The sequence below is a fragment of the Oncorhynchus tshawytscha genome, linkage group LG06 (assembly GCF_018296145.1).
Source record: "Oncorhynchus tshawytscha isolate Ot180627B linkage group LG06, Otsh_v2.0, whole genome shotgun sequence".
Taxonomy (NCBI): domain Eukaryota; kingdom Metazoa; phylum Chordata; class Actinopteri; order Salmoniformes; family Salmonidae; genus Oncorhynchus; species Oncorhynchus tshawytscha.
In genome coordinates, this window is record NC_056434.1 from 50,458,589 (window position 1) to 50,474,096 (window position 15,508).

The window sequence follows — 15,508 nt, forward strand, 5'->3', positions numbered from 1 at the left end:
CAAAGGAGAAATGCTCACTAACAGGGATGTAAACAAATTTGTGCACAACATTTTAGAGAAAATAGCATTGTGTGCATATTGAACATTTCTGGGATCTTTTATTTCAGCTTATGAAACATGGGATCAACATTTTACATGTTGCGTTTATGTTTTTGTTCGGTGTATATGAATTTGGTCGGGTCGCCCAAAAAGTTACATATTGCAGCTTTAAAGGCATCTAAAATTAAAAGCATTGTATTTGGTTCAGAACATTTTCTAATGCCTAAATCTCAACTGGAGTTGTGTATTAAGGGTGTGACTAGGGCTGTTATGGTGACCATATTACTGCCACACCAGCTGTCACGAGTCATGAACACAGTCAAATTCCACGTGAACGTGTAGTCACGGTAACTCGGCTTCTCCAAAACTGTGCTTCTGATGCTGCTAACGGTCATTAGTAGCCTACCAAACTTGCTAACTGCCTGTCGCTAATGACATGTCCCTCTAATCCCTCTCTAATCATTTGGCATCAATGCAAATGCAATCAAAAATGAAATCAGACACTTCATGAGAGCCCATGAGCTCATGTTGCGCAACATTTCTATAGGCTATGCAATTGCGGGAGAATTGTTTTGTTGTTGATGGCCTTTATTAAAAAGAGGATCCCATCAGCTTTCTAGAGGCTAGACCTACTATATTTATTTCTCATCTTTCCTAATATGAAGCACATTGCTTTACAGGAGTTGCCTACCTGGCTGGCATGGAAATGAACCGCTGGAAAAGCGGCTTCCATTCGCTATGATCTTTTTCTGTACTGAAACTCCAAATACTGTGCCGCGTGGCAGTTATGTACATATGGTTGTTTCCTTCCTTTTCCTCGTTTTCTCATTTAACTGTAAGATGTAAATATAGTTTTTTTTAATTGTTCCCGGAGGCAGTTGCTATAGAGAGAACCAAAATATAGCTTTTTCAATTTCTTTACTCCAGTTCCAACAGACGCATGATAGTGGTCCATTCTAAATCAAAACTAATTCCACACCTATATCATTAGGATATGTAAAGACAATATCAATAGTCTGATAGGGGACAATGTTATTACTTGTGAATGATGCCCAGCGTGTGCAGTCTAAGGCAATAAATGTCGCATGCTACTTCAAATCAGAGTCGCATGAGGCATGTAGCCTAGCCCATAGGCCTATATGTTTTGAGCGCCCATAGGCCTATATGTTTTGATTGCTCATAGACCTATATGTTTTGAGTGCCCATAGGCCTATATGTTTTGAGCGCCCATAGGCCTATATGTTTTGATTGCTCATAGACCTATATGTTTTGAGTGCCCATAGGCCTATATGTTTTGATCGTTCATAGACCTATATGTTTTGAGCGCCCATAGGCCTATATGTTTTGAGCGCCCATAGGCCTATATGTTTTGATCGCCCATAGACCTATATGTTTTGATCGCCCATAGGCCTATATGTTTTGAGCGCCCATAGGCCTATATGTTTTGATCGCTCATAGACCTATATGTTTTGATCGCTCATAGACCTATATGTTTTGATCGCTCATAGACCTATATGTTTTGATCGCTCATAGACCTATATGTTTTGATCGCTCATAGACCTATATGTTTTGATCGCTCATAGACCTATATGTTTTGAGCGCCCATAGGCCTATATGTTTTGAGCGCCCATAGGCCTATATGTTTTGATCGTTCATAGACCTATATGTTTTGATCGCCCATAGGCCTATATGTTTTGATCGCCCATAGACCTATATGTTTTGATCGCCCATAGGCCTATATGTTTTGATCGCCCATAGACCTATATGTTTTGATCGCCCATAGGCCTATATGTTTTGAGCGCCCATAGGCCTATATGTTTTGATCGCTCATAGACCTATATGTTTTGAGCACTCATAGGCCTATATGTTTTGATCGTTCATAGACCTATATGTTTTGATCGCTCATAGACCTATATGTTTTGAGCGCCCATAGGCCTATATGTTTTGAGCGCCCATAGGCCTATATGTTTTGATCGCCCATAGGCCTATATGTTTTGATCGCCCATAGGCCTATATGTTTTGATCGCCCATAGGCCTATATGTTTTGATCGCTCATAGACCTATATGTTTTGATCGCCCATAGGCCTATATGTTTTGATCGCCCATAGGCCTATATGTTTTGATCGCCCATAGGCCTATATGTTTTGAGCGCCCATAGGCCTATATGTTTTGATCGCTCATAGACCTATATGTTTTGATCGCTCATAGACCTATATGTTTTGATCGCTCATAGACCTATATGTTTTGAGCACTCATAGGCCTATATGTTTTGATCGTTCATAGACCTATATGTTTTGATCGCTCATAGACCTATATGTTTTGAGCGCCCATAGGCCTATATGTTTTGAGCGCCCATAGACCTATATGTTTTGATCGCTCATAGACCTATATGTTTTGAGCGCCCATAGGCCTATATGTTTTGAGCGCCCATAGGCCTATATGTTTTGATCGCCCATAGGCCTATATGTTTTGAGCGCCCATAGGCCTATATGTTTTGATCGCCCATAGGCCTATATGTTTTGATTGCCCATAGGACATTAGATGAATCTTTTTTAATACTACAAATGAAAGGGTAGCCTACTTCGCTGACACTGACAAACCAATTCAAGTGACTTGAAGGGGAGACACAAATATAACATGACGTCCATCTTAACTGGAGGACATGTATTGTCCAAAAACAAACTTTGAAGTAGCACTGACTCAACAATGATAAATAGTGAATATGCCGCCGGGGAATCACCAGGGATATTGCCGATGCTCTCTGCTGGTGCCAATAAGATAGGCTATACTGTTGTTCAAACAATTCATTTTGCAAATTTTGAATACTAAAAGACTGATTTGTGTTTTCATTGTCTTTCCTTTACACCAATAACCATATTCTTTCCAAACTGTTTTCCCGTGATTATATTTAGAAATATATTGCGAGATGCCTGGGTTGATCTCTTTACTTTGCGTGTGCTGCCTTCCCTTCTCACTGTAGAAGGAAATGCAGATTTAAAACAATCCACAACTCATCCTCTGGCCAAATCAAGCTCTAGAGGTCTATTTTGAATGATTCAATGTATTTCTGTACAGAAATGAGTTATCTAATTAGGTGAAATAATTTTGGCAATTTAATTCACTTTACATTTGGGAAGCTTAGCTTTCCCTAGGCTTATTGTAACCACATGTAACCTCCATTCACTATTCGAGTGCAGGCTATGGATGACATGTTTTTGTTTTTGTGCGCCATTCGAAAATTAAAAATAATTCCACACATGTAGGCTATTAGTAGGTTATAGGTATAAAGAAAAACAGATTAAATTGAGATTAGTCTGAAGGGTGAGAATATGACAAAGTGCTTGTCAAATTGTGAATGAGAGACTGATGAAGTGTGTGCAGCCTTCGCAAGAAACAGAGAAGAGCACAGAGTCGCATCATGCAGCCTTCAAATGTATTAACAATCTAAACACATAGCCTAACGTTTGTATCACTAAAGTTGCATAAATAACTCTACATTAAGCATATAAGAGGACATGTTTCTTTTATCTGCTCAACATAGAAAAGCCGCATGTGCTCACCTCGGAAATCGTTTGGGGAAAATGTCCTTTCTATTTTATTCAGCTATGTTCAATTGTATTTTTCTTACTATAAAATAATACAAAATAATGCCAATGAATACTAAGCAAATATTGTCGGCATAGCCAGATCACGACCTAACATAAGGACAACTCAGAATATACTATTCTGTTCTTCTGAAATGGGCTGTGATGGTGTAGGCCTGTTTAAATAGATTTATTAGACTTTTTAATGAAATGTAGATGTTCCAAAGGTTTGCATCAGTAGCTTGTAGGCTATGCGTGGAAGCCAGGAAATGCTAAACGTGTTTATGTTAGTGAATGGTCAATTACCGCGAGACTGGCAGCTATTTACATGACTATCACCGGGTGACAAAATGTTAAAATGTCATGTTGAGGAAGCTAAACTCCGAAGTATAAAATTGGATGGTAAATTATCATGGTCAAGTCATATTGACAAAGTTCTTGTAGAGATGTTATAAAAAGATGGTCTGCGTTTTTGACACAAGAATCAACTGTACTAATTGTTCAGGCTTTGGTCTTGTTCCCTCTTTATGGCTGTCTGGTAATATGGTCAAGTGCAGCAAAGCTGCAGCTGACTCAAGACAGAGCAGCACGCCGTGCCCTGAACTGCACATACAGAACTAACATCAACAACATGCATGCCAGTCTTTCCTGGTTGAGGGTTGACTAGAGATTGACTGCTTCTCTTCTAGTTTTTATGATAAATATTACTGTTATTATAATTCCAGATTGTCTAGATAATCAAATAACATTCAACTCAGACAAACATACACACCCCACAAGGCATGCCACCAGGGGTCTCTTCAGACATTCATACATACCCCATACCCATCTTCACAGTCCCCATGTCCAAAACGAATTCTCTGCAATGCACAGTATTATACAGAGCCATAAGCAAACAGCAAAATTACTCCATTTAAAAAAAATAAAACATCCTATGGCACTATAGGGATTGGGAAATGACACACACAACACACACACACACACACTGACACTCTAACACACACAATCTACACACATTATTCTTTAGTTGTATTGTTTGTATATTGTTGTATTTTCAAATTGTGTGAATGTTCTTGTCTGTCGGTCTATCAGTGTTTTGTTACTTGTCATCTTTTGTGTTTTTGTGTAGACCACAGGAAGAATAGCTGCTGCTTCGGCAACAGCTCATGGGGATCTGAATAAACCAAATCCCACACAAACGTACACGCGCACATGGTGTGTCTTTGCCTTTACCAGATGACAAAGTGGAATCAATAGAAGGACCCCCTCCTCCATTACTGACCAGGCCTGTGCAGTGAGCAGAGCAGCCTGTCAATACTGACTGCAGATTTAACATGGTGTTATAGGAAGAGTAATGGACCTGATTGAGTGGCTTGAAATTATGATATATTAGACAGCAGCACAGGGTACTACAGAATGGTTGAACACCTAAGTGACCACCTCTGAGCAGGAAATACAGGTCTGAGAACAGTCCATAAACCATTAATTAGACAGCAGCACAGTGTAATACAGGATGGTTGAAACACCACCGGAGACCTCCAAGTAGGAAATACTGTTCTGAGAACAGTACATAAAACCTGGCTGAATCACCACAAGATACCTCTGAGCAGGAAATGCTGAGAAACCTACACCATACAACAAGAAATGTCACGGCTAATAGAGCTGAAGATATCTAATCACCTTTAATGTCAGTCAGACCTCAGTACTTTGCCATGTTTTTCTGGGTTGTTGCATTTCTATTTTAAGGGTTGTGGTTTTATACAGTATATCAGGCCAGTCATTGAGTCACGACGAGATGCAGACTTCATGACTTTGCCAAGTTCAGATCAACTTGTTGGAGAGTTGTATCTGTGTGGTTAAGGAGTTGTTATGGCATACTTTAATGAACGTTAAGGGAAAATGTAGATCTCCACCTAAATGGACATGCCCCAAGGTAATTCTTTTTTCATGACTTGCCCATAAACAATATCTAGTAATGCTGCATACTTTTAGAAAGTTCTGGAACTCGCCTTTCTGATGACAAATAGTTATACATTGCTTAGGTGTACTCACTTTTCAGGACACAAGGTCAAATACGTAGTACAACATATGATGGTTTTCAACAAAAGTGGTGTGATAGGGCACCAAATGACTGCAGTGCCTTCTAGATATAGTAACATTGAAATGATAAATGATCTACCATCGGATTTCACCTGTCTTACAACCTTCTAATAAATACGATCATGCTTTATGACAGTACAATACAGAGAGTTTTCTCCAAAACGTCCTCTGAGGGATGCAGAGGCACCATTCAAGTGGCTGCAGACTCATTACAACTTCTGCTCTAATCGCACAGTGGTTTTGGTCCTTCTGTGAACAAGAGAAAGTCTTGTTTAAATTCTACTAAATGAAATTCATATTTTTTCATGCTGAAAGCGCTAAATCCATCTGAGAACATCACAGCGAAATGAGACTGCTTTCTGCTCAAATCGCTAGACTCTTCCGTTTCACTTGTAATCACAGTCGGAGCCGCGTGCTCCACAACCCGAGCAAAAATATCCTTTGTCTCTCGCCGTGCAAATTAGGTGTCAGGTTTCAAATACTGGATCTCATAGGTGAGTCGGAGACGGCATCAGAAGCGGGACAACCAGACCTTTCACAGAGTGCACAGGAATGGACATTGTGTCGTTCAAAGAGTGCTGTACACAGAAATGTCTGTTGGAACTGGTCCAGAACCACTCAAGGTCCCCTAAATCGTCACCGTAATGGCTAAGAGGCTTTAGTTCAGGTTGTGATTTTATATTTCTGTCCAGTCATTGAGTGATGAAGGGATGTTGACTTTGCGAAGATTAGATCAGCTTGATAGTGAGTTGTTGTTAAGAGATGTAACAGCCGTGGGAATACGTGTTGTTTCACCTGCATTTTAGGGTTGTGATGCTATGTTTCTGCCCAGTCATTGCGCGATGTAGCGATGTAGACTGTACCCTAGGTGTCTTGTCTTCTGTGTTGCAGGTGAACCAGGAAAATGTGGTGAAGGTGGGCCACAAACAGGTGGTCAATACGATCCGACACGGGGGAAACCGGCTCATCATCAAAGTGGTGACGGTTAGCAGGAATCTGGACCCTGATGACACGGCTAGGAAGAAAGGTAAGCTTTTTATCTTTCTCTCTCTCTCTCTCTCTCTCTCTCTCTCTCTCTCTCTCTCTCTCTCTCTCTCTCTCTCTCTCTCTCTCTCTCTTTCTCCCACCTTGCTGCTCTGCCCTACACCCTGCCAGCAGGATCAATGTCTGATTAGTTGGGGTGAGGCCACAGTCAGGCTCCCAGCTCACCCTTCCAAACCAGAACTGGGTTTAATACTATTTGAAATGATTACAAATACTTCATATGTGCTTGACCAATAGATAGGCCCGGAACTGCGAACCCCGCAGTCTGGGCAGACTAGTGCAAACATTCAAAGTATTTGAAAGATTTGAAATAGTTTTTGAACCCAGGTCTGTTCTAAACCGTCTTGGCTCGTTCTCGTACTGTACTGTAGTGTATCGGGAAGATAGAAGCTGACGAGCTAGAAGAGCATTGACCACATTGCAGTTTTTCCTGATGACTGTGCTGATTTTCATCCTTGAAGTTAAGACGGTGGTCATGGGGGCATTCAAAAAAATTGCCTGTACTGCAGCACAGGTAAAAACATTTCAAAGCTGATGTACATCAACTGTCAGGGGCATATTTTAGAAGGGCATTTGTAAGGTATTTTGTTAAATGATTGCTGAACTTGGTCGCTTGCTTGGCGTCACCCAACGAGACTTGTGAAGTTGTCACATTAACAACTCGGCGTTGCTGAAGCACATACAAGCATTTTGGAAAGGAACTTTTTAACACGCCTAGCTGTATACTGTCGATCTCTCATCTGGGGCTTGTTCAGGATGACGTAACGTTACAGAACGCTCACGTAGAAATATAGGCCTATGGCATAAAGCAGAAATGATTTTCTTTTCAGATGGAATAGGGAAATAGTGTCAGCTCTATTCATTCTATCTTTATCTGCAACGTTCAGAACACGACCCTGAATACACCCCTGCTTTTCTGTGTTGTTGCAGTGCCCACACCTCCGCGTAGGGCTCCCTCCACTGCCCTGTCCATGGCCATGCGCTCCAAATCCATGACATCAGAGCTGGAGGAGCTTGGTAAGAAACCATCCGTACATGGGAGATTGTAATTCCAAGAGGTCAAATGCATTTTGTATCCTCTTGGTTTGTTCTCTGTGTGTTTGTTTAGTGATGTTATTCTCTGGAAGATATAACATTTTTAAAAAAGTAATTATGTCCTCCTGATTTGTTTGTCAATACCTGCGACTACAGTGGACAAAGGTACGCAGCATACAGTAGCTACTGTTTGGTCACAGCTGCTCGCAACTGTCTTAAAATAGTTTTGTTCTCTCATTTTTAAATGTTAATTTCCTCCATTTAATATAGTACTATATTTACTCGACTTTGAGGGGGCATAGGCAATTATGCACTTTGCGCAAAGGCACTAAGGTGTTCTGCTCTGTACCATTTGATCTGAAGCGGGCTGAAGAGAGAACATTTTAACGACAGTGCGGAATCATCTAATGTGATAAAGAGCTCATTAGACAGCGTGACTGATCATTTTGACTACTTTGAATGATCATAACAATTGAATAATTCCATTCTATGTCATCATACATCTAACCTAATGAACTTTGGATTATTAATTTACTTAATCATTTAATTTATTGTTTGATTGTTTTAACTCGGAGCCGTATAAAGTATGTAAATAGCTTTGATTTAACTTCACCATTTGAAAAAGCTTTCACCTTATTGCTGACTCATCTGTTGCTTATAACTGTTATGCAGTAGGTGTTTTTTGAAGGGCCGGTCGTAGAAATGGCATGAAAGGGTTGATCATTCTATGTCTATTTGTCAGGTGTCATGTTTAGAAGCTTTTAAACATGTATACAATTGCTTTTACGAAAATGCACTATATAAACAAAAGTATGTGGACATCCCTTCAAAAATTGTGGTTGCTGCTATGTCATGCACGCCACGCCTGTGGCTGACAGGTGTATAAAATCGAACACACCGCCATGCAATCTCCATAGACAAACATTGGCAGTTGAATGGCCTTACTGAAGAGCTCAGTCCAACAAGTCTCTTTGTCAAATTTCTGCCCTGCTAGAGCTGCCCTAGTCAACTATAAGGGCTGTTATTGTGAAGTGGAAACGTCTAGGAGCAACAACGGCTCAGCCGCAAAGTGGTAAGCCACACAAGCTCACAGAACGGAACTGCCGAGTGTAGAAGCGAGTAGCGCGTAAAAATCACCTCTCCTCTGTTGAAACATTCACTACTGTGTTTCTGGAACGTCAGCACAAGAACTGTTCGGGAGCTTCATGAAATGGGTTTCCCATGGCCAGGGGGTACTGAATGTTTCAACCTAGGATGCATTCCGACAGACAAATCTGGGTTTGGCAGATGCCAGGAGAACGCTACCTGCCCCAATGCATACTGTGTTGCCAACTTTAAAGTTTGGTAGAGGAGGAATAATGGTCTGGGGCTGTTTTTCATGGTTCGGGCTAGGCCCTTTAGTTCCAGTGAAGGGAATACAATGACATTCTAGACGATTCTGTGCTTCCAACTTTGTGGCAACAGTTTGGTGAAGGCCCTTCCTTGTTTCAGCATGACAATGTCCCCATGCACAAAGCGAGGTCCATACAGAAATGGTTTGTCGAGATCATGTGGAAGAACTTCACTGGCCTGCACAGAGCCCTGACCTCAACCCCATCAAACACCTTTGGGATGAATTGGAACGCCGACTGCAAGCCAGGCCTAATCGGCCAATATCAGTCCCCGACCTCACTAATGGTATTGTGGCTGAATGGAAGCAAGTCGTCCCCACAGCAATGTTCCAACATCCAGTGGAAAGCCTTCTCAGAAGAGCGGAGGCTATTATAGCAGCAAAGGGGGGGGCGACTCTATATTAATGCCCTTTGATTTTGGAATGAGACGTTCGACGAGCAGGTGTCCATATACTTTTGACCGTCCCCTAGGCTTACATTTGGCAAAGTAGTGATGAGTAGTGGTCTTTATATTATGCTGCTTTAAATGACAATATTCCACCTTTTTTTTTTTGCATAATAGCCTGTGTTCTTGTTGAGAGAAACTTTTTGTTGATTTCTTTTTGATCATCATTTGTTACATACGTTTGAATATTCTCTTTTTTTCTAAGCCACTTTGAGGAAAAAAGTGACCGGTGGTAAGTGTGATCGGCATGCTTCATACATTACATGTTATCTGTACGTCCATAGAAAGTACAAAATGCTTGATGCACTTTTCACTTTTTCTCTTCTTAGATCCCTTATTTCTTTATCAACGCAATTTGTGCATTTTACTTGCATGCCTACTAAACTGTAAGGGGGCAGGTATGAAGGTCAACTAATGCTCGCCGTCTCAGGGTTGTAAACGGGCGTGCAAGCACATTAAGAACATAAGAAAGCGCCCTTCTGAACTAGAAGCTTTTTAAAGACTTGTTAGCACATCACAACACTTGATATGTCCTTAGCTTTTCACAGCGTTCACATCATGCGTACTTCAGTTCGGTGTGAGAGTGCAATGCTATTGCCATGCATTATTCATTGCTCTGCCCCTCATTTAAACACAGTTATGCAAGATCAGGAAAAAAACAACAGCCGAGATCTCACATGCATCCCAAATGGCACCCTATTCCCTCTACAGTGCACTACTTTTGACGTGGGACCTGGTCACAACTAGTGCAATACAAAGGGAATAGGGTTCCATTTGGGATGCAGCGCTCAGCTCACCACAGATTCTTATCCTTCCGAAATAGTTGCACTGTTCTCTGTAACGATAAAAGGATTTGAAACACCTTTATGGAATAAGAACTAGGGGCCTAGGTAATGCACAACAGTCAGCTGCACATTTCAAAGAGCAGCCAGCTACCTTCTCAGAATACACCGTGACTTAACTTTAAGGGCACAACACTGTTATACAATGAGCCCACTACCGATAGGCTTTGACTCATACGGAAACAAGGTGTTGCCATGGAAATAATGCTGCATACAGTGTAGTGTGTCGTCCAATACACTGTAAGCAGCACAGCATAGTACCTGCAAAAAAATAGTCTCTACAGTCCTGCAGCTTCCTACTCTTAGACACGTTCTTCAGCTGTATTGGCCTCGTTCTGTGTTCACTGCTTTAAACCACAACACTGGAGATTTGCAGGAATGCTTCTAGAATGTGTGGTGACACCAGACACTGAGGTGTCCTAGAATGAGTGGCTTCATCAATCCACCAGTGTTCCTTACTGTCATAAATACTGCAACGTGAGAGAGGGAGGATTGGCCTAAACATCAGCGCCACAGGTAACTTCCACAAAGCTGTGAACGATCTGAGAGACAAGGCAAGAAGGGCATTCTATGCCATCAAAAGGAACATAAAATTTGGCATACCAATTAGGAGCTGGCTAAAAATACTTGAATCAGTTCTAGAACCCATTGCCCTTTATGGTTGTGAGGTCTGGGGTCCCCTCACCAACCAAGAATTCACTAAATGGGACAAATACCAAAATGAGACTCTGCATGCAGAATTCTGCAAAAAATATCCTCTGTGTACAACGTAAAACACCAAATAATGCATGCAGTGCAGAATTAGGCCGATATCCGCTAATGATCAAAATCCAGAAAAGAGACGTTAAATTCTACAACCATCTAAAAGGAAGCGATTCTCAAACCGTCCATAACAAAGTCATCACATACAGAGATATGAACCTGGAGAAGAGTCCCCCTAAGCAAGCTGGTCCTGTGGCTCTGTACACAAACAGACCCCACAGAGCCCCAGGACAGCAACACAATTAGACCCAAACAAATCATGAGAAAACAAAAAGAGAATTACTTGACACATTGGAAAGAATTAACAACAAAACAGAGCAAACTAGAATGCTATTTGGGCCTAAACAGAGAGTACACAGTGGCAGAATACCTGACCAAATTTAAGGAAATCTTTGACTATGTACAGACTCAGTGAGGATAGCCTTGTCATTGAGAAAGGTTGCCGTAGGCAGACCTGGCTCTCAAGAGAAGACAGGCTATATGCACACTGCCCACAAAATGAGGTGGAAACTGAGCTGCACTTCCTAACCTCTTGCCAAATGTATGACCATATTAAAGATACATATTTCCTTCAGATTACACAGATCCACAAAGAATTCGAAAACAAACCCGATTTCGATAAACTCACGTATCTACTGGGTGAAATACCACAGTGTGCCATCACAGCAGAAATATTTGTGACCTGTTGCCACAAGAAAAGGGCAACCAGTGAAGAACAAACACCATTGTAAATACAACCCATATTTATGTTTATTTATTTTCCCTTTTGTACTTTAACCATTTGCACATTGTTACAACATTATATATATTTATAATATGACATTTGTAATGTCTTTATTCTTTTGGAACTTCTGTGAGTGTAATGTTTACTGTTCTTTTGGAACTTCTGTGAGTGTAATGTTTACTGTTAATTTTAATTGTTTATTTCACTTTTGCATATGATCTACTTCACTTGCTTTGGCAATGTTAACATGTGTTTCCCATGCCAATAAAGCCCCTTGAATTGAATTGAATTGAGAGGCAGATATGGCTTTAGGAAGAGGGGGTGGGTGATTGGTGGGTGGGTTCGTGGAGAGGATAGGGTCAGCCTTGGAATCTTCTCCATCTTAATCCTACAGCACACACATGGGCATGTGTTCAAGCTTAGTATGCAGACAGAGGGAGAGCAAGATGTATCCTTAAGATGTACACCTTTAGAAAATAAAGGGTTCCAAGGTATCTTTGGGCTGTCCTGAAAGGAGAACCCTTTTTGGTTCCAGGTAGAACCAGTAGCACCTTTTTTTCTAAAAGTGTAGGGGAAGTAAAGGGAGGCTTAAAGAGAATAACAACCATGCTTATTATTTACGATACACTGATTCTATTGTACAGTATCTGTCAATGCAAAAAAAGGCAACAAAAATCCAGCTAAACTGAAATTTAAAAAAAAAACTACAGTTTACTACAGAATATTACAGTACTTGCTATAGAATTATGTAGTAAACTGTAATGTACCATGGAATACTATACTACACACTGAGAATCCTTTGATCATGTTTAGTTATTGCTATAGAATTGTGTAGTATGCTGTGAAATACTATAGTAAATGCTACAAAGTTATCTGCAAAAACACGACTGTAGTTAATACTACAGTAATGTCCGCAAAAATACTACAGTCCGCAAAAACACAACAGCTTTTTTACTATAGTAAATACTAAAGTATTTAATTGCCTATACTCTGCCCATTCCCTTCCACCTTATCCCAATTTGTTCCACCCATAAGTGAGAAACCTACATGCCAAGTGTAGACCATATAATGGGCGGCAGGTAGCCTAGTGGTTAGTGTTGGGCCAGTAACCAAAAGGAATCCCAGAGCTGACAAGGTAAAAAATCTGTCTTTCTGCCCCTGAACAAGGCAGTTAACCCACTGTTCCTAGGCTGTCATTGTAAATAAGAATTTGTTCTTAATTGACTTGCCTAGTAAAATAGCAACAACAATATATATATATATATTGTGTTCCCTTTCAGGATAATAGAAAAGAGCAGAAGCTCTGAACTATAGGCAGGTAGGACTGGGGTCTGAACCAAGAGGTTATGATAAATGATTTGCTCTTTCAGTATTTCTCCACTAGGTTTCTTCAAGGAGAAAGACCTCCACTTCTATGTCAAAGCGAATAAAACAATAACGCTATAGTAAATACTTCTGTAATGTCAGCAAAAACACTACAGTAAATACTATGTCCTCAAAAACACTACAGTAAATACTATGTCCGCAAAAACACTACAGTAAATACTATGTCCGCAAAAACACTACAGTAAATACTATGTCCGCAAAAACACTACAGTAAATACTATGTCTGCAAAAACACTACAGTAAATACTATGTCTGCAAAAACACTACAGTAAATACTATGTCCGCAAAAACACTACAGTAAATACTATGTCCGCAAAACACTACAGTAAATACTATGTCCGCAAAAACACTACAGTAAATACTATGTCTGCAAAAACACTACAGTAAATACTATGTCTGCAAAAACACTACAGCGTGGGGACATCTGCTCTTGGTTAGATGAATGAATCATGTGTTTCAGGAAGACAATAAAGAGGGATGTATGTAGCCTACAGCTTTCTCTCCTCCGTTGACAGGTTTTGACAGCAGTGACTTGAGGGACAAGTGTGTGTGAATGTACTCATCACTAGCTATAGAATAAGGATGCATGTCCGTATCTGAACTGCCTTTTCTTCCACTCTATTCCTGTTGTAGATGATCAGTCTTCCGATAATGAGAGTCTAAAGAAGAGGATTGTTTTCTCAGTCACTCTAAGTAATCGTCCCATGCATGGGAGCGCAAAACTACAAAACAAAAAAAAAGCTAGCATGTTGGTTGTGCAGTGGCTGCTGAACCATAAACCTATTCCCAGATCTGTTTGTGCTATCTTACCGACTTCTTGTCACTCATTGTAAATTATTTAAGGGCTGTGTCCTAAATGGCACCATGTTCCCTACATATTACGCTACTTTTGACCAGAGACCAATGGGCCCTGGTCAGAAGTAGTGCACTATATGTAGTAGGGTGCCGTTTGGGACACGGGGAGGAGTTGGAAAGAGAGCAGAAATAGACTGGCACCCAGGATAGCTAAAGCATAGAAACAAGTGGAAAAGCCTGATGGAGGTATAGCTAGCAAGGGAAGCTTGCACGGCTTTGACTTTGACCAATGTCAGTGTGACTATTTCTGTTCTCTTTTCCTTTCTGCTCGGTTTGATATCAGTTCTTACTTACGGGCCTGGATTGCCATTGCCTGAGATGAAGGCTAGTTTTAGCTTAGAGACGGATGTAGGCTACAGTGTCCTGTACTGACAGTAGAGGTGTGTGTTACTTTGTGTTCCAGATAAAGTGGACGAGAACATGCCTCCTCAGAAGCCTATGTGGGAGAACTCCAATGCTGACGTAAGGGTCGCTAACACAGTCAAGTCACGGCCCAACAGCAGGTGCTTCGCCATGAGCCCCGAGATTAATGTAGGTATAAACCCTACCGTCAGTGTACATTTTGTTGGCTGCGTGGCACAGGAGTGAGACCAGAAAGGTCTAAGCTGAGTAGGGTTGAAAAACACTGGAACATTTTCCAAACTTCCCAGGTTTTCCCAAAATCAGCTGGGACTGAAAATCCAACTGGGAATCAATAGCCATTTTTTGAAAAACTGGGGATTCTGGATTTTTTTTTAAAGTTAGTGCTCAGAGAATTCTGGTGGCTGCACCATTGCCTGTTGGAAGTTACTGCTCTATTCTGGCTGGTAATATAAATGCATGATTGGCTTCCTTTGTTAGACGCTGTACATGGCCCTGATGGGAATTGCATTCCCTGATTTGCTTGGTCTCAGAAGAGTATATGAAGGTTAAACAGCTTCTTGTTCTTTGTTGTCCTTAATTTCCTTCACAAGTTTATCTGCAACGTTGAGGACTAACAAACACAGTTGGATATTGTTGATTTAATGTACCTCGAAAATACCTCTGTAATACTATGTAGTAAAGATCAATCCAGGCACCCAGTGTCTTCTCTCTGTGTTGCAGTCCATGTGTGAGAGCCAGGATATGTCGATGCAGACCCAGACCCAACCCAGAGAGCCAAGCAGTCCCAGAGGTCGAGGACCCTACCTGGGTGTGCCAAACAGACAGGGGACCATGAGACGACAGAAGTCCATAGGAACATCTGGTAACTACATATCAACATGTTTCTGTCAAGGCTAAATATTGAACCTGCATACAGTACATACTGTATGGTACACACA

General features: G+C 41.0%; 1 protein-coding gene across 1 annotated transcript in view; it reads left to right on the forward strand.

The window, feature by feature from the left end:
• Positions 1-15,508, forward strand: part of shank2b (SH3 and multiple ankyrin repeat domains 2b) — a 127,250-nt gene that overhangs the window by 102,776 nt on the left and 8,966 nt on the right. The window contains exons 16-20 of the mRNA XM_042323342.1: positions 6,615-6,750; positions 7,698-7,784; positions 9,844-9,870; positions 14,611-14,738; positions 15,291-15,432. Of these exons, the coding sequence (XP_042179276.1) occupies positions 6,615-6,750; positions 7,698-7,784; positions 9,844-9,870; positions 14,611-14,738; positions 15,291-15,432 (520 nt within the window). The remainder of the gene's footprint in view (positions 1-6,614; positions 6,751-7,697; positions 7,785-9,843; positions 9,871-14,610; positions 14,739-15,290; positions 15,433-15,508) is intronic.